This window comes from Mirounga leonina, unplaced genomic scaffold, assembly GCF_011800145.1.
Source record: "Mirounga leonina isolate KUSES-001 unplaced genomic scaffold, KU_Mleo_1.0 Mir_488, whole genome shotgun sequence".
Lineage (NCBI taxonomy): Eukaryota > Metazoa > Chordata > Mammalia > Carnivora > Phocidae > Mirounga > Mirounga leonina.
In genome coordinates this window covers 2,811,225-2,837,748 of record NW_023270777.1, presented here as the reverse complement: position 1 = coordinate 2,837,748, position 26,524 = coordinate 2,811,225, and the positions used below count along the sequence as shown (strand labels likewise).

At 49.5% G+C, this 26,524-nt stretch overlaps 2 protein-coding genes and 2 non-coding genes across 9 annotated transcripts in view; 3 read left to right on the top strand and 1 right to left on the bottom strand.

The window, feature by feature from the left end:
• AURKB (aurora kinase B) overlaps positions 1-14,094 on the top strand; it is a 15,194-nt gene extending 1,100 nt beyond the window's left edge. Inside the window, exons 2-10 of one of the 6 annotated variants that reach the window (XM_034989559.1) lie at positions 73-1,335; positions 1,996-2,249; positions 10,589-10,691; positions 10,814-10,868; positions 11,120-11,311; positions 11,626-11,764; positions 11,875-12,023; positions 12,804-12,978; positions 13,102-14,094. In XM_034989559.1, coding sequence (XP_034845450.1) covers positions 10,664-10,691; positions 10,814-10,868; positions 11,120-11,311; positions 11,626-11,764; positions 11,875-12,023; positions 12,804-12,978; positions 13,102-13,275 — 912 coding nt within the window. In that variant the 5' untranslated portion in view covers positions 73-1,335; positions 1,996-2,249; positions 10,589-10,663 and the 3' untranslated portion in view covers positions 13,276-14,094. Of the gene's footprint in view, positions 1-72; positions 1,336-1,995; positions 2,250-8,358; positions 8,395-8,693; positions 8,790-10,324; positions 10,692-10,813; positions 10,869-11,119; positions 11,312-11,625; positions 11,765-11,874; positions 12,024-12,803; positions 12,979-13,101 lie in introns of those variants that run through there. The other 5 variants (XM_034989558.1, XM_034989557.1, XM_034989556.1 and 2 more) reach the window with 5 other exon arrangements.
• TRNAG-UCC lies at positions 83-154 on the bottom strand. The gene has a single exon. It is a non-coding gene; the product is annotated as a tRNA-Gly (tRNA).
• TRNAW-CCA lies at positions 682-753 on the top strand. Its single transcript has one exon. It is a non-coding gene; the product is annotated as a tRNA-Trp (tRNA).
• A 9,900-nt stretch (positions 14,095-23,994) lies between the features above and the next one.
• Positions 23,995-26,463, top strand: BORCS6 (BLOC-1 related complex subunit 6). The gene has a single exon (XM_034989553.1). It carries the CDS (start codon positions 24,701-24,703, stop codon positions 25,760-25,762), a length of 1,062 nt encoding a protein of 353 aa, XP_034845444.1. The 5' UTR covers positions 23,995-24,700; the 3' UTR covers positions 25,763-26,463.
• Positions 26,464-26,524: the final 61 nt, after the last annotated feature.

Genomic DNA, 26,524 nt, shown 5'->3' with positions numbered 1-26,524 from the left:
CGGCAACGGGGTCCCGGCGGAGGGGCGATCCCGGAGCGAGTGAAAAGTTGGTTGGTTTTTTTTTTTAAAAAGCGAGAACCACTGCGTTGGCCGGGAATCGAACCCGGGTCAACTGCTTGGAAGGCAGCTATGCTCACCACTATACCACCAACGCCGGCTTGGGACGCGGGGTTCCGACGCTGGGACTTCAATACATGCGCAGGCACGTGGCCCGAATGACGCGAGTCCGTGAACGAGGTGACCCCGGTCGCCCCGCGAGAGACTGCGCTTGACCGCGCGCAGCCGGCACAGGAGAAAGCGAGGTTCAGAGGACCGAAGTGAGGGCGCTGAGTCACTGGCAGAGCCGGGGAAGCATCTATTGGTCGGGGTCGGGGGGCGGAGGGATCAGGACTGCGGCGACACCGCGATGGCTTTGTCACCCCCAGAAATAAGTCCCAAACACACCAGTTGCTCCTCTGTTGAGCGAGCTCCGTGTGTCCCAAGGTTGAAGAGTTGGGCTTTACGCCAAGGGCCCTTAAGCACATTTTGCCCACAGAGGGAGGGTCCATTCCCACCTGTCCGCGCGCAGCTCTGAAAGTGACGCGGGCGGAACCTCGGGGGAGGGGCCTGAGGATTTAGCTCCGCCCCTCGTCGCTGACGATAGCTCTGTTCACGGGATCCCGGCCGCCGCCGACTCGGGAAGGCCTCGTGGCGCAACGGTAGCGCGTCTGACTCCAGATCAGAAGGTTGCGTGTTCAAATCACGTCGGGGTCACGGAAGGTTGTAATTTTCGATGTCCAGATCTGCGTTGGTATTTTTCGGGCAAAGAGGGGAAAAAAAAATTCGTTTCTTTATATTAGAAAAATACAAACCTCAGTGCCCCTGTCGTTCCGCTTTTCCCAAAGTGTATGAATTTTCTCCTAAAATACAAGTTTAGGAATTTGTTTTTCAAATTTAGGAATTTCTATTGCATCTTTAATGTTTCTGTCAGATCAACCAATAGTGACGCCTTTAATCTCATAGATATTTTAGGTATCCTAGCGCAAATCGTTCACGAGCAGCTCCGAGTTCTTGTTCAGAAAATGTATTTGGAGCAATAAAGATTGTTTATTGGAAAGGGTGGAGCAAGAATTGATCATTATTATACGTAGCAACTGATTAATTAATTAAATACAAATGTTCTCCAGACTTCTCAAATGTCACTAGAAGCCTGGAGCCGCGTGCATTTTTGCTGCTTCCAGCCCAGGAGCTCCGGCCACCTGACTCGGCGGAAGGCATGTGATGGGGACGGCAGGCAGCCCAGCCCCCCATCACAGCCCCACCCTAAGCAGAGCACCTTTTAGGAGATCCAAAATGGTGATTTTTCTTTTTTCTTCTAATTCTGTCTTGCATTCGACATTTATTAGCTGGCGTTAATTCATAAAGAAGATCCTTCTCTCATCCACTGGGACCAGGTGATGTGTTAGTCCTGGTGATAGCTAACATGGGGGGCTTGCTGTGTGCCAGGCCCCGTGCTGAGTGCTTTGGCGACCTTATTTCAATTAATCCTGACAGCAGCCCTTAAGGCTGTACAACTATGCTCATTTTAGAGCTGATACTCAGAAAGATTGAACCGATTGCCAAGTAATACAGATCGCAAGGGGTAGGCTCAGACGTGCACCTGTAACACCCAAGTGCAAGAGCTTTCTGCTGCCTGGTGTTCCCTAAAAGCCCACCTGAGGGGTGACCAGGTAAGCTTGGTGGCCCCAGGGAGAGAAGGATGCTTGCAAAGTGCGGTTTATGGTCTGGAAGAGCCCTGGTATTACGGATGGGATATTTCTAGTCTGTAGACCAAATCCAGTCTACAGACATGTTTGGTGACTAATTATTTGCTGACATTTACAGCTCAGTCAATTTCACATGTAAATCTAGATTTCTAGCTTCTCTAAAAAAAAAATGGAAAGATCTGTCCATACCTGGCCTACACTTTCACACAGTAACAAGCCGCTAAATCTGAGTCTTGCCTCTGTCTTCCAGACATGCACTCCCCCTTTGCCACGCTCCCCATCACTGAAGCTGAGCTCCTTCATACACCAATTTAGGGTCCATCCAGAAAACCTGGTCTTCGGAAAAAGCCTGGATTTTTTGGCAGAAACAGCCAAGATGAAGTTACAAACCCAAATCCCAAAACAGATGAAGAAATTTCATGGTGAGAGCATAATTGGAACAGAGACAGTCATGGGAACATAAAGGAAAAGAAGTCTATGGAATGATCTGACAAAGAATTTTATGTAAGTATGATTATGATACGTGAAAAGATAAGTAACAAAATCAAATCATGAGACAAAAAGACAAAAATTCAATAAAAGCATATGGATATGCAATCGACCAATTAGAAATCTTACACATGAATGACAGATGTAAACAAAGAAGTCTGTCTTACATTCTAAACTGGGCACAACAGGAGAAAGTTCGCTATTTTAAAAAGAGAACTCAGGAATTTACCCAAGACACAGAACAGAGGGACAAGAAATGTTAAAAGCACAGAAAAGAGGGACGCCTGGCTCAGTCACTGGAGCATGTGACTTTTGATCTCGGGTTTGTGAGTTCCAGCCCCACCTTGGGTGTAGAGATCACTTAAAATTAAATCTTTAAAATAAACAAGGGGCGCCTGGGTGGCTCAGTCGATGAAGCGTCTGCCTTTGGCTCAGGTCATGATCCCAGGGTCCTGGGATTGAGTCCCGCATCGGGCTCCCTGCTCATGGAGAGCCTGCTTCTCGCTCCCCCTACTTGTGCTCTCTCTCTATCAAATAAATAAATAAAATCTTTTAAAAATAATAAAATTAATTAATTAAAGCATGAAAAAGGAAGCTAAATGATGTGGAGGAGAGAATTAGCAGCTCTGATTACCTCCAAGAGGAATTTTTTTTAAAAAGACAATAGAAAATGGTACAGAAACTATACACATAGACTTAATTCTTAAAATTTTACCCTGGAGCTTCACCTGTATGCCTTTTATTTCACTAAAAAAGAAAAAAAAAATCAGAAGCAAATAGGGCCAAGTTTGTTAAGATTTAAATAATTGAATAGTAGTTACACAAGTGCTTTTAAAAATTATCCTTGATATTTGAAATATTTCATCATATTTTTGTGGTAAGATACACTTAACATACAATTTACCATTAACCATTTTAATGTATACAATGCAGGGGTCTGTAGTATATTGACACAGTTGTGCATCAATCGCCACGATCTGATTCCAGAACATTTTCATCACTCTGAAAACCCTGTAACCACTGGGCAGCCACTTCCCACTCTCCCCAACCCCAATCCTTGGGGGTATTGGCCAGGCCTCCCTGCCCCCCAACCAGCCCCTTCCAGACCCTCCTCATTTCTGAAAGAGGTTTACTGGCTGATGATGAGAATTCATGTCTTGAAACTTCTTTGGGGGATATCCCATGATCAGAAATTAAAGGGATTAATATCTGTTCCTCCCGAACATTATAATATCCTAACCATCCTGCCCTGCCCTTCAGATCACAATGCAATTCTAACCCTTCCTAGTCTTGGGAAAATTCAGCCGTAGCAAGAACAATGACAATTCCCGCCTCATGATACCTCGAGAGTCACTGGGGTAAACAACAGAGATTTTGTTCATGAACTTCAACAGGCAGCTGATGGTTGCATAGCCAATAGAACAGATAGCTTTTGTTTTGTTTTGTTGTTTATGAATAATGCAAATCCCGATCCTATGCTAGCCCATCAAATATTCTTGAAAGGCCAAATATCTTCTGGCATAATGGGCAAGTGGGAATTTAAAGACTGTGGGGGACAGGGACACTGTATTGGATCTATCAGGGCATATCCCACCCATGCACTGTGTCCCCTGACAGATTCCAGAAAAATCTCCCTTCACTAGGTCATGAGCAATAAAGTACTCGGCAGGTGATAGAATTTTTACAAAGCTTTTCATCAGCTGGTCTCTCCATGCCAAGTACGTTGATGAAGGCACTGCAGTTGTGATGGGCTCCCTGATCTTGGGAAGCAGAGTTAGGCTGACCCTAAGACACTTTGCCAGTCTCCTTTGCAGTAGTCATGGGACACATTTTTGGCTGATGAGAAATCTATTGGGTACTTCTAGAAAGGTTTCTGCTCATCCTGATAAAGGGGGCAGAGACCGTTTGTGGCCATCTTGCAATCCTAAGGGACATGTCAAGAGAATCACAGCAAGGCCAATCCACATCTCTAACAAAACAGCGGCCTACCTGGTGACTTCTTGCTAAGAGAAAACAGATCCCTATTGTTCATGCCACTGCTGACTGAGTTTTCTGTAACTTGCAGCCAAAGGCATTACGAAGTGATGGAGAAACCCCTAAGGACTTCTTGGATTTACATTTGGCTGAATCATATGAAAATGGTATTTTTGTAGATCAAGTGATTGACTCTCAGCAGTTTCGCATCATTCACTCACACTCTATGGCTAAGAACCCTCTAGATCTGTAGATGTGTGTCAGTTAGTATGCTTTTGACAGCGAATAACTAAACTCTTGAGTCAATGCATTAAGGAAGAGACCTACCGGTCCCTATAAGGAAAGTGCGAAATAGGCGTTGAGAGGCTGAACAACACCATCAAGGTCTTGGGTTCTTCCCAGACCTTCTACAAAGCTAGCCTCGTTCTCAGGCTGCTCCCTTCCGGAGCACCACCAGCAGCAGCAAGGTGGGCTTTGGGGAGAAAAGGAGTTTCTGCCCAGCATTCTGGACAAGAATCCTAAAATTCCCATTCACCATTCATGGGGTCACTTGGGTCACATGCTAATCCCTGAACCATGACCACGATCCCGTAATAAAAAGTGTTGACTGGTGTCGATCAGTCAGCATCCAATCCTGGACCTGAGATGGGATTAGCTTCCCTCTCAGACCCAGAAAATTCTAGGTGCTGCAGAAACAGAAACAGACTACAATGGAAACTGACTACCCAGAACGGGGGACAGTGCAGGTGGTTCCCTAAAGCAACGTTAGGGTGTTGTTTGAAGAAAGAGGAAGGGTGCTAGGCAGGCAATACTTACAAATACCCACTACTTATTCCATAGAAGGCCCCCAGATATATTTATTAACCCAATTATGACATGTGTGTTTGGAAAGAGCAGAGAAGAAGGGAGTGTGGCAGGAAGGAGAAGAGTTAGGGTCAGTCCAAACAATGCAGCCACCGTCGGGAGATCTGCAGAGAAAGGTCCACTGGTGGAAAATTCCTGCTACGGATGTGAGTGCAAGACTTTAAAGAATAAAATAGTAATGACGCAAAAATAAACACATGCAGACAATGGAATAGAATAAAGAGTCCAGAAATATGGAGATCCAAGTATCTACTATGACAATATATCAAGAGTAGTTTTTTTTAATTTAATTTTATTTTATGATGTTATGTTAGTCACCATACATCATTAGCTTTTGATGTAGTGATCCATGATCCATTGTTTTTGTAAAATACCCAGTGCTTCATGCAGTACGTGCCCTCCTTAATACCCATCACCGGGCTAACCCATCCCCCCACCCCCCTCCCCTTGTTTGTTGTTTTTTTTAAAGACTATTTATTTATTTGAGAGAGAGAGAGAGAATGAGCGGGGGAGGGGCAGAGGGAGAGAGAGAATCCCAAGCAGACTCCCCACTGAGTGCAGAGCCCAATGCCAGTCTTGATCCCACTGAAGATCCTGACCCTAGCGGAAGTCAAGAGTCATACGCTCAACTGACTGGGCCACTCAGGTGCCCCAAGAGTAGTTTTCTCCCTCCATTTTTTCCCCCTGCTAATATATTAGAAGAAATAATGCCACACACGTTTCAGCTTACATTTTTCAACAATATAATTGTAATCAACTAACATTTACATCTGTATCAGTTGGCTATTGCTATAATGTTGCATTTTTTTCTTGTGTGTGTGTGGTTTTTTTTAACATTTTGACCCCCTTTCACACATTTCTCCCATCCCAACCCCTACCACCTCTGGCAACCCCTAATCTGTTCTCTGTATCCATGAGCTTTTCTTTGTTGTTTTTAGATTCCACATATAAGAAAAATCATACAGTATTTGTCTTTCTCTGTCTGACTTACTTCACTTAGCATAATACCCTCCTGGTCCATCTATGTTGTCACAAATGACAAGATTCATTCTTTTTCATAGCAGAATAATATAATATTCCAGTATACACACACACACACACATACACACCTCATTTTCTTTATCCTTTCATCCATCTGTAGACACTTGGATGTTTCTATATCCTGGCTATTGTAAATAATGCTGCAGTGAACATGGGGATGCAGATATCTTTTTGAATCTTGCTTTCCTTTCCTTTGGATAAATACTCTGAAGTGAAATTGCTGGATCCTATGGTAGTTCTCTCTTTAAGTTTTTTTTTTTTTTTTTTAAAAGACTTCATTTACTTATTTATTAGAGAGCGAGCGAGAAACAGCATGAGAGGGGAGAGGGTCAGAAGGAGAAACAGGGGGCGCCTGGGTGGCTCAGTTGGTTAAGCAACTGCCTTCAGCTCTTAAAAAAAAAAAAAAAAGAAGGAGAAGCAGGCTCCCCCGCTGCACGAGGGCTCCCTTTTCTACCTCCTGACCCAAACTTGTTATTTCTTGTCATTTTGGTGACAACCATTCTAACAGATGTGAGGCTAAATCTCATTCTGGTTTTGATTTGCATTTCCCTGATGATTAATGATGGTAAGCATCTTTCATATACATGTTGGCCATCTGTAGGTCTTCTTTGGGAACATGTCTATTCCAATCTTCAGCCCATTTTTTAAATCACATTGTTTGTTTTTTGCCATTAAGTTGTATGAGTTCATTAGATATTTTGGATATTAGCCCCTTATCAGGTATATGATTTGCAAATATTTTCTCCCATTCACTAGGTTGCCTTTTCATTTTGTTGATGGTTTTCTTTGCTGTGTAGAAGCTTTTAGTTTGGGGGTGCCTGGGTGGCTCAGATGGGTCTGTCTTCAGCTCAGGTCGTGATCCCAGGATCCTAGAACCGAGCCCCATGCTGAGCCCCAGGCCGACCCCCACCCTCCGCCGAGCTTTTGGCTCAGCGGGGAGCCTACTTCTCCCTCTGCCTCTTCCCCTGCTTATGCTCTCTCTCTCTCTCTCTGTATCTCTCTGCCTCAAATGAATAAATACAATTTTTTAAAAAAGTTTTTAGTTTGATGTAGCCCCACTTGTTTATTTTTGGTCTTGCTTTTGCTTTTGGTGTCAGGTTTTTAAAAATATTGTGAAGACCTATGTCAAGGAATCTACAGCCGGTGTTTTCTTCTAGGAGTTTTATGGTTTCAGGTCTTACGTTCAAGTCTTTAATCCATTTTGAGTTAATTTTTGTGTATAGTGTAAGATAGTGGTCCAGATTCATTCTTTTGCAGGTGTGGCTGTCCAATTCTCCTAGCACCATTTTTTGAAGAGACTACCCTCTCCCCCTTGTGTGTTTTTGGCTCCTTTTCCATAAATTGATTGACCATATATGTGTGGATTTATTTCTGGGCTCTCTATTCAGCTCCATTGATCTATGTGGCAGGTTTTTTTTTTTTTTTTAAGATTTAATTTATTTATTTGACAGAGAGAGACATAGTGAGAGAGGGAACACAAGCAGGGGGCGTGGGAGAGGGAGAAGCAGGCTTCCCGCTGAGCAGGGAGCCCAATGCGGGGCTCGATCCCAGGACCCCGGGATCATGACCTGAGCCGAAGGCAGACGCCTAACGACTGAGCCACCCAGGCACCCCGATGTGGCACTTTTTATGTCAACACCGGGCTGTTTTAATTACTACAGCTTTGTAATGTGGTTTGAAACCGGGGGTGGGGGTGTGGGGGGGCTGTTGGTGATACCCGTGGCTTTGTTCTTTCTCAAGCTTGCTTTGGCTATTTGCGTCCTGTTGTAACTCCGTACAAACTTGCTATTGTCTTTTTCTATTTCTGTAAAAACTGTCATTGGAATTTTGATAGCGATTGCGTGGAATCTGTGGATTGCTTTGGGTAAGGGTAGCATTTCAGTTCCGCTGGGAACTAGGTGGTTTGTGCAACCAACGGTGCTGGCGTCATGAACTCCCCATCTGTCGAGAATAAAACCCTGGTGCATACACACAGAAGGATAAATTCCAGGTAGACGGCAATTGTAAATTAACGAAAGAAGATGTGAGAACATTGCCCTCGGGGATGCCCGAAACTTTCCCAAGCCCGAACCTCCAGTGGGCGGTGTCTGGCATCCCGCCTCCTGCATTGGGTCCCACGGGCTACGTCACGGGGAGTCCAGCCAATGAGGGCTGGGCGTGGACGGCGCGCTCAGCCAATGGGGCCAGGGCGGGAGATTTGAAAGGGCCTCAGCGGGGGCCCGGCCCGGCAGGTTCAGTCGTTTGCCCGCGGCCCGGAGGGTGGCTGTGCCACGGGCCCCAGGTGAGCTGGCCTCCTTTCGCGGGTCTTGCGCTGGGAGAGGGCAGGTGATCAGCAGGCCGGGGGTCCGTTGGGCGGCCCGCGCGCACCCGCCGGGCTACCGGGAGCTCAAGGGTAGAGGGAGGGTCCTGAAAGGGGGGTGTGCAGGAGCAGGGCGGGGGCGGCGAGACGAGCGCCCGGGTGCGCCCCGATGAGCCAGCGACTTGATCAGCCCCCTTTCAGCAGCCCCAGAGCCGCGCTTCCGGCTCGATCGGTCCGACGCCCTCCTCTCTCGCTCCCTCTTTTTTTCCTGCTTCTTACAGCCCTGTTTCCCTTGTGTGCCCAGCTCTCCTCCCCCTTTCCCTCTAAGGATGGCCCAGAAGGAGAACGCCTACCCCTGGCCCTACGGCCGGCAGACGGTAAGGGCTTTCCCACGTCCCCTCCCCCCACCCGCATGGAGAGTTCCTGCCCGGGCATTTGAGGTCGTGCGGAGGGCGACCCTCCGAGTCTGCCCCGCTTTGCTCCAGCGAATGGGTCCCAAGAATTTGCTGGCGGAACCGGGTCTGGGCATTTGCAAACACATCCTATCAGGTGCCGCCGAGTTGAATCTGATCAGCCTATGAGGACCCCTCCAGGGTTGAGCCTTTTTGTCACGTATACAAATGATACCTGGGACTGAGCAGGCAGGTTTTTTGCCCTTCGGGCCATGATTCCCAACCCTTGTCCTGAACAAATAGGCTAGACAGGAAGTAGAGAGAGACTCTGAACAGGGTTTTTATAGGTTTAAAAGATTCAGGACATGTTAAATTTGGAATTTGGAATTTGTTTTAGTGACTGGTGTGAGATCAAGATCTAAATAGATTTATTTTCCAGTTGTCCTAAGATCTTTCAGTGGTCAGTCTACTCTCTAATTTGAAATGCCACCTTTATTATATAAAATGCCCACCTCTATGTGGGTCTATTTCTGGACTCTTATTTTGTCCAACCTGCTTGCTTATAAATTCTGTACTGACATCACTGCTTGGGAATGGGTTTTTAGGGCATGAGGCTTTCTTCTCTAGGCTAAGAAGAAGGAAGGGGCTCTCACAGGCATTGCTCCCTGTTGGTGGGGCTTGGGTATCCTGAAGTGTCCATCTGTCCCCTTGTCCACCAGCTCCCGCCCTCACGGAGCACTTAGTGAGGCTGGCAAGAACAGAGGCTGAAAGAGAAACCATTGTGGTCACTCCTGAAAGGAAGTTGTGTATATTGCTCTGAGAAGCTGCAAGAGAGAAATGGTCCGGGGCCATCAGAGTAGCCCTCAGTGTCTCCAAAGCCTCTTGTTGCAAAGGGGTGAACACTGGAATTTGTTGCAACATTCAAGACCTCCGGGACCTTATCTAAACCTTAATAGACTGAGTTTTTAATTTTTTTCTAATTTTTTAAATTATTTTTTTTGAAGATTTTATTTTTAAGTAATCTCTGCGCCCAACACGGGGCTCGAACTCACAGCCCTGAGATCAAGAGTTGCGTGTTCTACTGACTGAGCCAGCCAGGTGCCCCTAGACTGAGTTTTTAGGGGGCTGTGAGAATGTTTCTGCTAAAACCCCTTGAATTGTGGGCGGTTTGTTTTTGTTTTTTTCCTTTTTTAACCTGGCTCTCTACTCCCCACTGGGGTGGGGGAGGGCAGGGTGAATGAGTGTGGGGTTGTGGACGGTACCATAGAGGTTAGACAGTTACGTGCCTGAACATGTGATGTGGGCCATGGCCAAGGAGGTGAAATGTTCAGTGTTGGGGTGAGTCCTTTGCTCCTTATCTTAGGCCAACCTAGGTCGCTTATGAAGAACCCATTTTATTTTTTTTTTTTAAGATTTTATTTATTTATTTGAGACAGAGAGCATGAGAGGGAGGAGGGTCAGAGGGAGAAGCAGCCTCCCCGCCGAGCAGGGAGCCCGATGCGGGACTCGATCTCGGGACTCCAGGATCATGACCTGAGCCGAAGGCAGTCGCTTAACCGACTGAGCCACCCAGGCGCCCGAAGAACCCATTTTAATACGGAGCAAGGAGCGGAGCCTTGGGCAGAGTAGCAAAATGGTCTCGGTGTTCCTCTTTGAACAGGGGGTGGGTGGCTGGCTGGCTGGGTGGGCTGACAGCAAGTATTGAAATGCTGCTTTTAGCACGTTCCAACCCGCTCCCCGGGACAAAGGCACCCTCAGAGCTCCCCACTGCTGCTCCTTCTCAGACTCAGCCTGGCCTGAACACCCTGCCCCAGAGAGTCCTCCGGAAGGACCCTGCCACCCCGTCTGCGCTTGTCCTCATGAGCCGCTCCAATGGCCAGCCCACAGGTAACTGGGACACGGGAAGGGATTGAGCTGAGGGGCCTAGGGTCTAGGGTCTATGGGGAGGGTGCCGGGATGAAAATGTCAAAGTTGGGGGAGGTTGCTGAACTCCCCTGTTGTTTCCTTAGCTGCCCCTGGCCAGAAGGTGGTGGAGCACAGCAGTGGGACGCCCAACTTCTCAACGTGAGTATCCAAACCTTGGGGTGGCAAGAGAGGGGGGCGGGGAGCAAACACGGAGGACATGGGGGAGGCGGCCACGCAGGGCAGGAGCAGGGATGCAGGCAAGAAAGCCTGATCCGTCCTCAACTCGTCCTCACCTCCCTTGGGAGAGAAGCAGGGCTCAGGGCCGGCGGGGCTGGGGGAGAGGGGAGAACGTGGCGCCTCGGGTGACCCACAGGCTGGCGCTCGCCTGCCTTCCCCCCACCTCTCATCAGGCGCTCCTTCACCATCGACGACTTTGAGATCGGGCGTCCTCTGGGCAAAGGCAAGTTTGGAAACGTGTACTTGGCTCGGGAGAAGAAAAGCCATTTCATTGTAGCTCTCAAGGTCCTCTTCAAGTCTCAGATAGAAAAGGAGGGCGTGGAGCACCAACTGCGCAGGGAGATCGAAATCCAGGCCCATCTGCAGTATGAGTCCTGCCCTCCACCCACCCCAGCCCCTCTGCTCCTGCCCCGGCTCCTCTTTCACCCCCTGCCCCATCCAGACTGCCCTGCAGTGGTCCCTTGGCCCACTGAGCTCCCAGCCCCGGTCAAGGCCCCACTGAACTCCCCCGGCCAGAGCCTTGAATCCAGAGGGCCGCCCCCAGTTCCCTTTCACCACTGCCAGCCCCGCTGTCCCTGGCCTGGTCCAAATGTGACCCCACTTTGCCCCACCTGGCACTGTCATCTTTCCCATTTCCTTCGGCCGGGATGCACCCTGAGTCCTCCCCTGTCCCCTCCAGGCATCCCAACATCCTGCGCCTTTACAACTATTTCTATGACCGGCGAAGGATCTACTTGATTCTGGAGTACGCCCCCCGCGGGGAGCTCTACAAGGAACTGCAGAAGAGCCGCACTTTTGACGAGCAGCGAACAGCCACGGTCTGGGCGGGTGGGCTCTTTGGGGCACCAGCAGGGGCCCGAGGCTGGGGGTCCACCGCTTGGAGTTGGACATCTAGTCTTGCCTGACCTCCTGTCATTGGCCCTCCCAGATCATGGAAGAACTGGCAGATGCTCTAATGTATTGCCATGGGAAGAAGGTGATTCACAGGGACATAAAGCCGGAGAATCTGCTCTTGGGGCTCCAGGGAGAGCTGAAGATCGCTGACTTTGGCTGGTCTGTCCATGCCCCCTCCCTGAGGTACGCTGGGCCAGGGGACCGGGCCTGGGTGTGAATGGCAGGCACGTTCAGGGTAACAGGACTCCAGATCTTGATCCCCGGACACGTGTGGGTTTGTCCTCAAGTGCCTATAGACACGGCAATCTCTTTACAGAGACCCCCAATTCTGTTGCCCAGATTTCCTACCGAATATACTGGGACCCACTCATCGCGTCGCTGAGAATACTCCCACCTCATTTATAATGGCTTCATAGTATTGTAGATAGATAGAACCTGATCCATTTTTTTTCAAGATTTTATTTATTTGAGAGAGGGTGAGAGAGAGATGAGCAGACGGGAAGGGCAGAGGGAGAGGGAGAAGCAGACTCCCCGCTGAGCAGGGAGCCCGATATGGGACTCCACCCAGGACCCTGAGATCATGACCAGAGCCGAAGGCAGATGCTCAACCGACTGAGCCACCCAGGCGCCCCAACCTGATCCATTTCAGCAGGACCTGCCAGATGGACTTTTGAGAGGGCCCCAGTTTTCCCGTTAATTCTAAGATGAGCATTGCCCTTAGATCTGATTATTTTAAGATACATCCCTCCGGGTGGAAAGGCTGGGGCAGTGTGTGATTCTACCCCTGGGGCTTTCTTCGGGCTCTATCTTTACCCTACTCCTGCCCCAAAGGGCCCTGTCAGAGCCTGGTTGAAATACTCCCCTGGCTCATCCTGGGGTCGCTCGGCTCCCTGTCGGGCAGCAGGGAAAACACAGGTGGTCTTGACCTGGGATCCCTGCCCTTCCCCCCGCCATCCCACCCAGGAGGAAGACGATGTGTGGTACCTTGGACTACCTGCCCCCAGAAATGATTGAAGGGCGCACACACAACGAGAAGGTGGATCTGTGGTGCATCGGGGTCCTCTGCTATGAGCTGCTGGTGGGAAACCCGCCCTTCGAGAGCGCTTCCCACAATGAGACGTATCGGCGCATCGTCAAGGTGGGAGGGCGGGCATGGTGCCTGGCTGCAGAGGCCCGGCGGGCCCTGTGGAATTCTCCAGATGGAATGGGGGTGGTCGAGGATAAAACTAAGGGGGCCCTTGTCCTTCCTCGACTTCTGCAGGTGGACCTGAAGTTCCCCGCCTCTGTGCCCACGGGAGCCCAGGACCTCATCTCCAAGCTGCTCAAGCACAACCCCTCAGAACGGCTGCCCCTGGCCCAGGTCTCTGCGCACCCTTGGGTCCGGGCCTACTCCCGGAGGGTGCTGCCTCCCTCCGCCCTTCAGTCTGTCCCCTGACTCGTCCCTGTCATTTATTCGGTCGTGCCTGTTTGTATGCCCGTATATGTGGGGTTGGAAGGAGGGGTACCTGGCCTGTTCCTTTACTTGTCTTCTACCTCCTTTTTATTTAATAAAGGCTGAAGCTTTTTATACAGATGAGTTTAGATGCTTTACATACAGGTGGAGACTGCTGAGGGGTGGGGGGGCTGGTGGGTGAGGATTGCCGCTGCTCAGCTCTCCCTGGCCACACCCACCCTTGCCCTCGTTCTGCTTCCTGCTCCCCCCACCCCTTTCTCTTTCTCCCTTTGTTTCTTCCCCTGCTCTGGCTGCTGGAGCCTCCGCTCCCCTCGGCTGCTGCTGAACCCCAGCTGCACCTCTAGTCTTTCCTTCTGGTTCAGCCTCTGCCAACCTAGGAGCAACTGAACATGGCCTTCCCCTAGAAGCTGTCTTTGTTTTACTGCTCTGCTCAGGATCTAGCACAGGACACAGAGAGGTTGCAGAGTCCACCAAAAGTCACACAGCTAGTAAGTGGGGAGAGCCCAGTTTTAAAGTCCATATTCCTTAATGCTGCGCTAGGATGGTGTATTGGTTACTTTCGGGCAGCACACACATTTATTTTACGTGCTTATGGATCACAGACCTGGAACAGGAATTGCAGTTTTTACCGTTACTCTGTGGTCCAGGGAAAAAAGGTGCCTTACCAGATTAAGAAAGGGTTTGGTTTTTGGTGTCCTGACTAGATGTTGACTTTCATCAAAGGCTTTCTCTTCGTCTATTGGTTACTTACTCTTTTAATCATTGTGAGGTATGGGAATAAATTTTCTTTTTTAGACTTCATGCAGTTCTGTTTTTGTTTTTTTTTTATAAATGTTCTTATTTTGGGGGATGCCTGGGTGGCTCAGTCGTTAAGCGTCTGCCTTCAACTCAGGTCATGATCCCAGAGTCCTGGGATCGAGCCCCGCATCGGGCTCCCCGCTCAGCAAGGAGCCTGCTTCTCCCTCTCCCTCTGCCTGCTCCCCCTACTCGTGCTCACTCTCTGTCAAATAAATAAATAAAATCTTAAAAAAAAAAAGTTCTTATTTTTATTTGATCTTAGTTAACTGATGCGCCACCAGCCATTCCTAGAGCTGCCGTAACAAACTACCACTAAGGAGGTGGTTTAGAACAGAAAATCGACTGGTCCAAAATCAGATTGGCCACAGTGCCCCACCCCCATCAAGGGTCGGGAGGGCATCCTTCCTCCGCTCTTCCAGCTTCGGCTGGCTCCAGGCATTTCTGGGCGTGAGGCTTCCCTACTCCCAGCTCTGCTTCTTCATGCTCTTCCCCTCTTCTCTCTCTGTATCTTCTGTGATTTATAAGAACTCTAGTCATTTCATTTAGGGCCCACCCAGATAATCCAGGATGATCTTATCTTAAGTTCCTTAATTACATCTGTAAAGATTCTTTTCCAGATGGGGTAAAAAGACTCTTTTACCCATGGGGTAAAACAATTGAATGATGTTATAAGATTTTTTTTTAAACCCTGGTTTCTCTCCCTTTTCTCTGCCAACCCCTTCCTTCCTTCGGCCAATGAAATCCACAGGGTCTCAGCCCCACCTCCCTTACTCACGAACTGCACTGCTCTCACCCTGATTCAAGCCACCAGCCTCTTAACTGTTCTCCCTGCTCCTATTCCTGGCCCGTCCTCCACATGGAAAGTTAGAGTTCTTGGAATAAAATCCAAACTCATTCTATGGCAAGGTCCTCTACCCGTTTTCAACCCTGGCTGCACATCATAATCACCTGGAGGGCTTATGGAGAAAAGAGAACTCTTGGACTATCAGCCTGAGAAATTCAGATTTAATCCGCCTAGGCTGAGACCCAGGCATCCATCTGAGTTAAAAATCCCTGCCTGAAGAGATTCTGTTCCTCCCTACTTGGAGCTCAGCTCCCAGCTGCTCTAACCCCTTCCATCACTAAAGCACTGGCCTCCTTGCTGTTCCTTGAACGTTGCCAAATTTGTTTCTACCTCCGGCCCTTTGCACTTGCTCTTCCCTCTGTCTAGAATGGCACCTGCAGCCTCCTTTGAGTCATGGGAAGAATCAGCCATCTGTATCATGATCTTTGGTCAATGACCTGTGCTTGACCCCTCAGAGACTTTTCTAAGAGGCATCATCTCCTTGCTCATGAAAATTCCACATATTCTAGCAAGAGCCGCTAGATAATGTGACGATATGACATAATTCCGTATCCCACATAAATCCTACATTCCACCCCACAACCCACACAACAAACATCTCACTTGACAAATCCTACAGAGAACAGAAGGGCTTGTGTCCTGGGGAGTAGGGGGAAGGCTGGCCTGGTTGACATTTTTTTTTTTTTTAAGAATTTATTTATTTATTTGACAGCAGGAGAGGGAACACAAGCAGGGGGAGTGGGAGAGTGAGAAGCAGGCTTCCCGCTGAGCAGGGAGCCCAATGCGGGGCTCGATTCCAGGACCCCGGGATCATGACCTGAGCCGAAGGCAGACCCTTAACGACTGAGCCACCCAGGCGTCCCTGGGTGACATTTTTTTTTTAAGTAAAGATATCATTACACTGAGTCCAGCTGACCTGGAATGTTTGTTCACTTTGGGAGCTTGATGATCACCTTACCTTCCCACTGAACAGACGATGATAGGAAAAAGAAACGAAAAGCCACTTCTCTTCTTCCTCGGGGGTCTGGTTGTGTCCTCCTGATAGGTTGGCCGATACTTTGCTCTTGAAAGCCTGTCTGCATGTCTGTGGGTGGTGTGGGCACTGGTAAGACGCGAGAGGTGGTCTGCTCCCCTCATTGTGGCCTGATTGGTGGGGGGGCTTTGCGGAGGAACGAGCTTTAGCTTCTGGCTGGCACCCCTGAGTTCTAGTCCTTTCTCCACTGTTCATTAGCCATGTGACCTTGGCCAAGTGGTTTAATCTTTATGAGCCCTTTAAGATGGAAATAACAATCCTATCTTGCCTATAACATAGTCTGTTCTCAAGTGCAGTAATGTGCATGGTATAAATAGCATTAAAAAATGTAGTCTCAGGGGGTGGGGTGGGAGGGATGGGGTGACTGGGTGATAGACACTGGGGAGGGTATGTGCTCTGGTAAGCGCTGTGAATTGTGCAAGACTGTTGAATCTCAGATCTGTACCTCTGAAACAAATAATGCAATATATGTTAAGGAAAAAAAAAAGAAGAAGAAGAAGGTAGCAGGAGGGGAAGAATGAAGCGGGGGAAATTGGAGGGGTAGACGAACCATGAGAGATGATGGACTCTGAAAAACAAACAGGGTTCTAAAGGGGAGGGGGGTGGGAGGATGGGTTAGCCTGGTGATGGGTATTAAAGAGGGCACGTTCTGCATGGAGCACTGGGTGTTATGCACAGACAATGAATCATGGAACACTACATCTAAAACTAATGATGTAATGTATGGGGATTAACATAAGAATAATAGAATATATATATATAAAAAAATGTAGTCTCAGGCACCTGGGTGGCTCAGTTGGTTAAGTGTCTGCCTTTGGCTCAGGTTATCATCCTGGGGTACTGGGATTGAGTCCCACATGGGGCTCCATGCTCGGCGGGGAGCCTACTTCTCCTTCTCCCTCTCTCTTTGCTTCCTGCCCCCCCACTCGGGCTCACTCTCTCTCTCAAATAAATAAATAAAATCTAAAAAAAAAAAAAAGAGTTAGTCTCCATTAGAAGGAAAGCACAGGAAAACATCCACAAAATGAAAAGGCAACTTACTGAATGGGAGAAAATATTTGCAAGTCATATATCTGATATGGATATCCAAACTATTTAACTCAAGAGCAAAAAACAAAAAAATGATTTAAAATGGGGAGAGGGTGCCTGGGTGGCTCAGATGGTTAAGCGTCTGCCTTCGGCTCAGGTCATAGTCCCGGGGTCCTGGGATTGAGTCCCACATCGGGCTCCCTGCTCCGCGGGGAGCCTGCTTCTCCCTCTGCCTCTCTCTCTCTCTCTGTCTCTCATGAATAAATAAATAAAATCTTAAAAAAAAATAAAAATAAAATAAATAAAAAAATAAAATGGGGAGAAAATCTGAACAGATATTTTTCCAAATAAGACATACAAATGGCCACCAAGCACATGAAAAGATGCTCAGCTGCACTAATCATCAGGGAAATGCAAACCAAAACCACAATGAGATCACCTCACACCTGTTAGAATGGCCGTTATCAAAAACGCAAGAAGGAGGGACGCCTGGCTGGCTCAGTGGGTGGAGCGTGCAACTCTTGATCTCGGGGTTGTATGTTCAAGCCCCAGGTTGGGTGTAGAGTTTACTTAAAAATAAGATCTTGGGGCGCCTGGGTGGTTCAGTTGGTTGAGCGACTGCCTTCGGCTCAGGTCATGATCCTGGAGTCCCGGGATCGAGTCCCACATCGGGCTCCCTGCTCAGCGGGGGGTCTGCTTCTCCCTCTGACCCTCTTCCCTCTCGTGCTCTCTCTCATTCTCTCTCTCTCAAATAAATAAATCTTTAAAAAATAAATAAAAATAAAAATAAAATCTTAAAAAAATAAAAAGCATTGGTGATGGGGCGCCTGGGTGGCTCAGTCGGTTAAGCGTCTGCCTTCAGCTCAGGTCATGATCCCAGAGTCCTGGGATCGAGCCCCGCATTGGGCTCCCTGCTCAGCGGGGAGCCTGCCTCTCCCTCTCTCTCTGCCTGCCACTCTGCCTACTTGTGTTCTCTCTCTCTGTCAAATAAATAAATAAAATCTTAAAAAAAAAAAAAAGGCATTGGTGAGGATGTGGAGTAAGAGGAAGGAACCCTGGTGCACTGTTGGTGGGAATGTACGTTGGTGCAGGCACTATGGAAAGCGGCATGGAGAGTACCCCAAAAACGGAAAGATAGAACTACCATAGGATCCAGTGATCCCATTTCTGGGTATTTATCCAACGAAAACAAAAAGAGTAACTTGAAAATATATATGCACCCCTATATTTGTTGCAGCGTTATTTACAATAGCCAAGATGAGGAAGCAACCAAGTGTCCATCGATGGATGAACGGATAAAGAAGATGTATATATATCACATCTTCATATAATATATATTATAAATGAATATTTATAAATAGCTATAAATAGTCTTATTCTAGAAAGGATTTAAAGTAGTTTGCAAGATATGTAAAACAGAAAATAATAGAGAAGTGGGGATGCATTCCTCAAAGAACATATATAGATGGCAAATAAGCACATGAAAAGATACTCAACATTGTTAGTTATTAGGGAACGCAAATTAAAACCATGCTGAGACATTAGCATACGCTTACTAGAATGGCTAAAAGAAGGAAGACAGACAGGACCTAGGAGCTTGACTGTGGGTTTTCCAAAGGAATAGAAAATGGAATTCCCAACCAGGAGACAAATTCCCACACATGGGCTGTAATCTCGAGGAAATCGCTTTCTAAACGTGAAATAGGTTGAAAGGAGAGAGGGTGGAGTAGCCCCCTGAAGGAAGCTAGGTTCCCCCCACGGTCTCTATACCTACCGAGCTTTGCAGCCTTACAAATCCTCTCTGGTCTGGTCTGGTCTGTGGCAGGAGTCTTTCTTACTAGACATATATTTTGTGCGCCCAGCTGATCGTGGGAATGAGCGAGTCTAATAGTCAGAAGAGCCCTGCTAGCTTCACATACTGTCTCCTCATGACTTGAAACACAACGGGGTGGTATCGATCTCACTGACCGACCTACTGATCGCTCATGCCACATGAGGCTGGTTCCTGAGATGGCTGGATGTGCCGCAGACATTCTGTGCCCACGGGGACGGCGGAGGTCAAGACAGATTGTCAGTAATCTGTTCCAAAGCGCAGAGTGAGAAGTTTTCTCTGGGTTCCCTGGGTAAGGAATTGGCTGGTTGGGATTTGGAGGGATTGTCAGTGGACCCCCAAAAGGATGTTCAGCCCCCAAAGCAGCCGCCAATGATATATATCTGCGGAGAACGTCACAAAGAAAAATGGAATAAGGGGCGCCTGGGTGGCTCAGTCGGTTAAGCGACTGCCTTCGGCTCAGGTCATGATCCTGGAGTCCCTGGATCGAGTCCCGCATCGGGCTCCCTGCTCGGCGGGGAGTCTGCTTCTCCCTCTGCCCTCTTCCCTCTCATGCTCTCTGTCTCTCATTCTCTCTGTCTCAAATAAATAAAATAAAATCTTTAAAAAAAAAAAAAAGAAAAATGGAATAAAATCCAGGGGTCCAATCAGAGGCAGAGAATGTGGATACAGAATAAAGTACAAGAGAAGGACAAAAAGATTGGTGGTTCGGGTCGCCTGGGTGGCTCAGTTGGTTCAGCATCAGACTTTTGATTTCGGCTTGAGTCATGATCTCAGGGTCCTGGGATGGAGCCCCGTGTGGGGCTCTGTGCTCCGACGGGAGATTCTCTCTCCTTCTCCCTCTGCCCCTTGCCCTGCTCATGCGCTCATGCTCTCTCGCTCTGTAAAATAACAAATAAATAAATCTTTTTTTTAAAAAAGATGGGTGGTTTTTGATGCTCGATGAAACACAGAATTGGGGCACCTGGGTGGCTCAGTCGTTGGGCGTCTGCCTTCGGCTCAGGCCATGATCCCAGGGTCCTGGGATCGAGCCCCGCATCTGGCTCCCTGCTCAGTGGGAGGCCTGCTTCTCCCTCTCCCACTCCCCCTGCTTGTACTCCCTCTCTCGCTGTCTCTCTCTCTGTCAAATAAGTAAATAAAATCTTAAAAAAAAAAAAAAAGAAAAGAAACACAGAATTCAGGGTGCCTGGGTGGTTCAGTCGTTAAGTGTCTGCCTTTGGCTCAGGTCATGATCCCAGAGTCCTGGGATTAAGCCCTACTCAGCGCAGAGCCTGCTCCTCCGTCTCCCACTCCCCCTGCTTGTGTTCTCTCTCTCGCTGTATCTCTCTCTGACAAATAAATAAATAAAAATCTATTTAAAAAATTAAAAAAAAAGAAACAGAATTCAGAGCACTATCTTTGTATTTGCAGTTGCTGTAAATGTGGTATCGCTTTTGATTAGTGTGCTTATCTTAATGAATACAACTACATACACATGATTTCATTATTTTTTTTTACATGGTTTCTTTTTTTTTTTTTTTTTTTAAGACAGATTGGCAGATTGAGCGTGATTGGTAGAGCGTAAAGATGGAAAGAACCAGGGTCTCTGGTGATTTTGTTGAACTACTGAATTTACCGACCCTGGAGTCCTTGGCCATCTGTGGCAGATTTACGAGTAAGATCAAGGGATACTAATGGTTTGTCATATACTGGGCCAATATTTTCTTTCCCTCTCTGCAATTTGTCATTTAACATAGTTTTATCTGATTTTGGGTCTTACTTTAAGAAGCCTTCGTCACCCCAAGCTTATAAAACAAACAAACCAACAAAACATGCACTTTTGTTTTCTTTCATAATTGTCTGTTTTTCATTTAAAAATGTGATCAAGGGGCGCCTGGGTGGTTCACTCCGTTAAGTGTCTGCCTTCTGCTCAGGTCATGATCCCAGGGTCCTGGGATCGAGCCCCGCATCGGGCTCCCTGCTCAGTGGGAAGCCTGCTTCTCCCTCTCCCACTCCCCCTGCTTGTGTTCCCTCTCTTGCTGTCTCTCTCTCTGTCAAATAAATATATAAAATCTTAAAAAAATAATAAAAAATTAAAATGTAATCAAAATTATTTTTTTTAACGTAAGGGATGAAACCTTTTTTTTTTTTTTCATTTTTGTTTTGGTCCAACTCGCTGGTCTCTTATACTTGCACCATTTATATAAATTGATCCCAAATACCACCATCTTCTTCATATACCAAATTTCCATATACAGGCATTGCATAATTTGCAACAAAAAAAAATATGTGTATTCATGGAGTAGTGGGGAAAACATGGGCCTTTAAAAACACCTGGTTGACTCAGTTGGACAGGAGACTGACTCTTGATTTTGGCTCAGGTCATGATCTCAGGGTTGGGAGATCGAGCCCCATGTCAGGCTCCTTACTGGGCATGGAGACTGCTTGGGGTTCTCTCTCTCTCCCTCTACCCCTCCTCCCTAAACCCCTGCTTGCACTCTCTCTCTCTAAAAAAATAAAATATAAACACATGTGTTTAAATAAATAAATATAGAAAGATATTTGTCCGATTGCGGCAAAACTCATCCTCCTCTATCTCCCTACTACTGGGTAGTACAAACCTCTTTGACCCAAATCTGCTCTTACAAAGTTCTAAAAAGAGTATTCCAAAGTCTCATGAACAGAGTGTGCATATGCATGAAAATATCACGTCAGACCACAGCAGTGACCCACGGCCGCTGACAGCAATAGGCAAACAGGAGTAATGAGCCCATCCTGGGGTAGGCTCCCACTTCCAGCAGCCTGGAGTGAACAACGTAGCAAACTATCCGGGAAAATCCGGGAAGTAAATCCTGAAGTCTCTACAGGCCATCTGGCTTCTATTGAAACTACTCAGCTTTGTCATCGCAGCACGAAAGTGACCAGAGACAGTTCATCGATGCATGGACATGGCCGTATTCCAAAAAAACTTATGGACACTGAAACTTAAATTTCACATCATTATATGAATTTTCATATCCTTTCTTTTTCAACCATTTAAACCTGTAAAAACCATTCTCAGCTCACAAGCCGTATAAAAGCGGTAGTGAGCTGGATCTGGCCCATGGGCCATACTTGGCTGACCCCTAACATAGGACACACTGTGGTTGCTCCCCCACAGCCCCTGCCCCCTCTGCCACTGAGTTGCAGCTACTGGGGTTTGGAGGGGACTGACCCACCCCTAGCTCCAGGAGGAGCATAATTGTTTTAACCTAATAAGTTGATTCTCATCACCTTGCCAGAGTGATTGCTTCTGGATACTCAGTCCTTTTTTTTTTTCTTTTATGATTTTATTTATTTATTTGAGAGAGAGAGTGAGTGAGTGGGCACAAGTGGGCGGAGGGGCAGAGGAAGAGTGAGAAGCAGACTCCCCACCAAGCAGGGAGCCCCGCCCACGCCGGAGATCCCAGGACCCTGAGATCAATACCTGAGCCAAAGGCAGCCGCTTGCCTGAGCCATCCAGTCGTCCCTGGATACTCAGTCCTAAGTCAGTCAGACATGGTATTACCCTGGCCAATGTGACTAAATTGTACATTGAACCAGTTTAGGCCAATAAGATGTAAAGGGAAATTAACTGGGCCTTTGGTGGAAGCGATTCCTTTCTCCCCTTCTGGAAGGTGTGGGAGCATAGCATTCAGGGGTTCTGGTTGCATGAAACAGAATAATTTGGGCTCATTTAAGCATAAGTGGACTTTATTATGAGCATCCTGGGTGATTCACAGCCTCTGGAGGAGCACCAGGAATCTCTAGAAGGACCAGGCGTGGAGTCGGCCCAGCCAGGGAAAATTCCACTGCAGGAGGGCTCCATGGTAGAGCTGGAGCTGTGTGCCTGGGAAGCTGGGAGAGGGGCTGCTTGATATTTCAGCTTCCTGATGACGTGGGAGTGTCCTTAGATATTGAGTCTGATCTCAGGAGACCAAAAATGATGACGAGTGACCCCCGTTATGGACTGAGGGTGCTTGTCCTTCCGAAAGTCGTCTATTGACGCATTAGTCCCCAGTGTGATGGTATCTGGAGGTGAGGCCTTTGGAGGTAATTAGGTTTAGACAAGGTCATGAGGGTGGGGTCCTTACGATAGGATTTAGTCCCTTCTAAGAAGAGGCTGAGAGCTAGCTTTCTCTCTTCACCATGTGAGGGCACATGGAGAAGACAGGAAGAGGGGTCTCACCAGGGACCACCACATCAGCTGGCATCTTGGGCTTCCCAGACTCTAGAAGTGTGAGACATAAATGTCTGTTGTTTAAGACACCCAGTTTACGGTGTTTTGTCATAGCAGCCCAAGGAGACGAATACAACCCCCGGAAGAATGACAAAGAGTAGCCATTTTGCCCCCATGAGGAAGCGCACTTGGGATAACGCTGCCCCCGCAGACAGAAACCAGGTCCTTTGTGACAGTCCTAGAGCACTGGACCCAAGCTTCTCTGAGCACACTCTCTCGTCTTGAGACCATTATCGCATGACACAATGCAGTGTCCTTGCTTTAACGTTGGTGTTGGTCCAACTTGTGTTTTCTATCACTTGCTGAATAAAGAGTGTCTGCCTGCTGAGGGGTAAAGGGAAGACGGGGTTGGGGGGGTTCAGCCCCAGAGAGGGGGGACCTCATGGTTTATTAGTCAGGACTCTGGGTACAAGTGACAGAAACACATCTTGAATGTGTTCAAGTCACAAAGAGGAAATCAGTGGTTTGTGGTCATTTAATACATATTTACACAGCGCCTACTATAGGCTAGGCACCCTAAACACTGCGGATACGGATCAAAACAGACCAAAAAAAAAAAGCCCTACAAAAAACCCTTACCCTCAAGGAGCTTACATGAGCAAGTAAGCAAGTATATAGTATATGCCACGCACAAAAGGAAGGGAAGGGAAATCGGGGATTGCTGGGGAAAGCGGATCCAATTTTAAACAGGTTATCAGGGGAGGCTGCACTGAAGAGGTGGTATTTGAGTAAGTAAGGAACTGAAGTTGAAATTTTCCTTGGTAGACTCAGCCTTAAAAAAAAAAAGGAAGAGCAAGTGTCTATCCCTGAGGCAGAAGAACAGCGAGGGGGCCAGCACTGTGGCTTCCGCGAGACCAACGAAGGGAAGACAAGGAAGAGTTGGGATCAGAAGAATGGTAGCGGGGCTCCGATCTCCGTGCAGAGCCATTCGTTTATTGAATATTTTACCTCGCGGCAAAATCACACACCATCCTCCAAGCGGAGAGATTCTCCAACGTGGAGGGGGCCGGAGACAGAGGACAGAGTGGCAAAAGCACAGGAAAGCCCTTAAGCCTGCTTGGTTGTCCATCGTGAGTCGCTCAGGACAGTTCTGCAGGTCGGTGAGCCGAGGATGGTGGACCCGACCATTCGTGCTCTGCTGGGGATTCCGGTTGCATCCCTCCCGATGGACTAAGCGTGGTTCAATCCCGATGGTCCAAGCAGGAGAGACTCTTTTCATTCCCACAAACTCTAGGAGCCGCATCTCTGGTGCCCACTGGGTGTGTTTGATAAGCAACAACTGTGGGCGTGACAATTGTGGGTGGAAGGAGTCTGAGCCCCGCCCCGGAGGGCTCGGGTATTTCAGGACCTTGATCTTTAAGACTTGCCCGGCCTCATCCTGAGGGGGCGGAGCGACGAGGGCAGCTGTCACCTCCTTCGCCCCGCCCCGCCGGCTCTCACGTGGGTTCGGCGGCTCAATAACAGCTCTTCTTCCGGGACTTCCTGGTCACCGCGACCAATCAGAGTGTTCTTCCTGTCCTGACCATTGTCAGCCGGCTGCCAATCGCGCGCCTCTACCAACGCCCCTTAAAGGCGCCGCCGACGCCGCCCGAGTCGGGGCGAATCAGTTCCGCGGTTCCTGCCCCAAACTGCGGCATGGAGTCGTCCCGGGGGCGGCCTGGGCCCGAGGCGGACCTTCTGGCTCTGGGGGAACAGCAAGCCGCGATCTTCGGCGGCGGCCTGGGCCGAGCGCCCTCTGCGCCGCCCTCAGGCCTCCCGGTGTCCGGGCAGGAAGAGGCCGAGAACGTTGGGGGCGCGAGCCGCCACCCCGCGGCGTCCCCGAAGACTTCGAGCCGCGGCGCCGTCCACCGGGCCGAGCGGGAGGCTCGGGACTACGAGCCGGGCCGCGGAGGGACGCCGTCCGCGCCGGGGAGCCTCCGGGGGGCGCCGGGTCCCGAGCCCGACCCGCACGGGTCCTCTGGGCGCCAGGACCCTGAGCCGCCGGAGGACGAGCCTGCATCCGAGAGGGGCTGCCGTCGAGGCAGCGGGATGGAGGCTGAGCCGCGGGAGGAAGACGAGGAGGAGGAGGAGGAGGCGGCGGCGGCCGACAGGGCTGGCCGCTCGTTCTCCAGCCGCCTTCAGGACAGCCGCAGCCTGGACGGGCTGAGCGGGGCGTGCGGCGGCGCCGGGTCGGCAGGGGGTGCCGAGCCTGGCGCGGGCGGCGGGCGCCGCGCCACCATCTCCAGCCCCCTAGAGCTCGAGGGCACGGTGAGCCGCCATGGCGACCTCACCCACTTCGTGGCCAACAACCTGCAACTCAAGATCCGTCTGAGCGGCGCCCCTCAACCCCCGCCCCCTGCCCCGGCGCGGCCCTGTGCAGCGCCCGCGCCCACTCCGGCCATCCCCCCCATCGACCCCGACGTGCTGCGGGACCTGGAGCGGCTGAGTCGGGAGCTGGGCGGCAGGGTGGACCGTCTGCTGCGCGGGCTGGGTGGCGCGGTGCAGGAGCTGACCGCGCTGAGCGTGGGCTGCATCCAGACCTACCGCGACGCCGTGGACTCCCTAGGCGAAGCGGTGGACATGAGCATCAAGGGCATGTACACCCTGCTGGCGCGCTGTGAAGAGCTGGAGCGGGCTCTGCAGCCAGTTCAGGGGCTGGCGCGCCAAGTCCGGGATATCCGACGCACCCTGGAGGTGCTGGAGGCCTTGTGCAAGTGACCGTGAGGGCAGGAGTGGCCAAGCCAGGGCCCAGCAGGATCCTAAGGACTCTTCAAGGAGCCCTGGTGGGAACTGCCCGCTGAGGGGAGGCCTATGTATTGGAGGCTCTTCCAGACGCATTTCGCAGGCCTGCGACCACTCGCTGGGCCTTATTCAGGTGTATATGGGGAAGTTCTGAAGCCTCTCCTGGTGGGAGGGGATGATGCTCTGCTTCTGTTAAGTTGGCCATCTGTAGCGACCTTGTTCTCAACCCTCTTCTCCAGCGAGAACACCATCTCTGGGAACCCAGGGCTTTAGGTCTCGGCTTGGGAGACGTGACTGCCATAGGCGGTCAAGAAAGGAGAACAGAAGAGGCTCCAGCCCCCACTGTGGCCACCCTGACTCCATTGGCCACATCTCAGGTGCCAGGGGCTGTGGGAGCTTGAGTGGTCCTTGGCCACAGGCCATGCAGACAAGGATGCACACCTGCAGATGGATAACCCCCTGCTTCTGCCCTCTGGCCCCCTACCATCCCCCCTTCCCCAGCCAGAACTGGGGTGGAACTAGAAGGAATGCATTGCATGGTAGAGGGGGTGAGGTGGGAGGGGTCTCACTGCTCTCAGGGTTCAGGCAGAATTGTTGCTGGTTTTGAAGTCCACCTGTTGTGGCGTGTTCTAATCAGTTTTGGCTTTCTGAGTTTTTGTGGAATTAAAGTGCTGCTGCTAAGGCTGAGGTGTGTCTGTGTGGGGTTCCAGGGATTGGTGAGCTGAAGGAGCGGGGATG

What these genes read in the sequence shown, in the direction of transcription:
- BORCS6 (XM_034989553.1), top strand. Translation starts at nt 24,701, where the DNA reads ATGGAGTCGTCCCGGGGGCGGCCTGGGCCCGAGGCGGACCTTCTGGCT.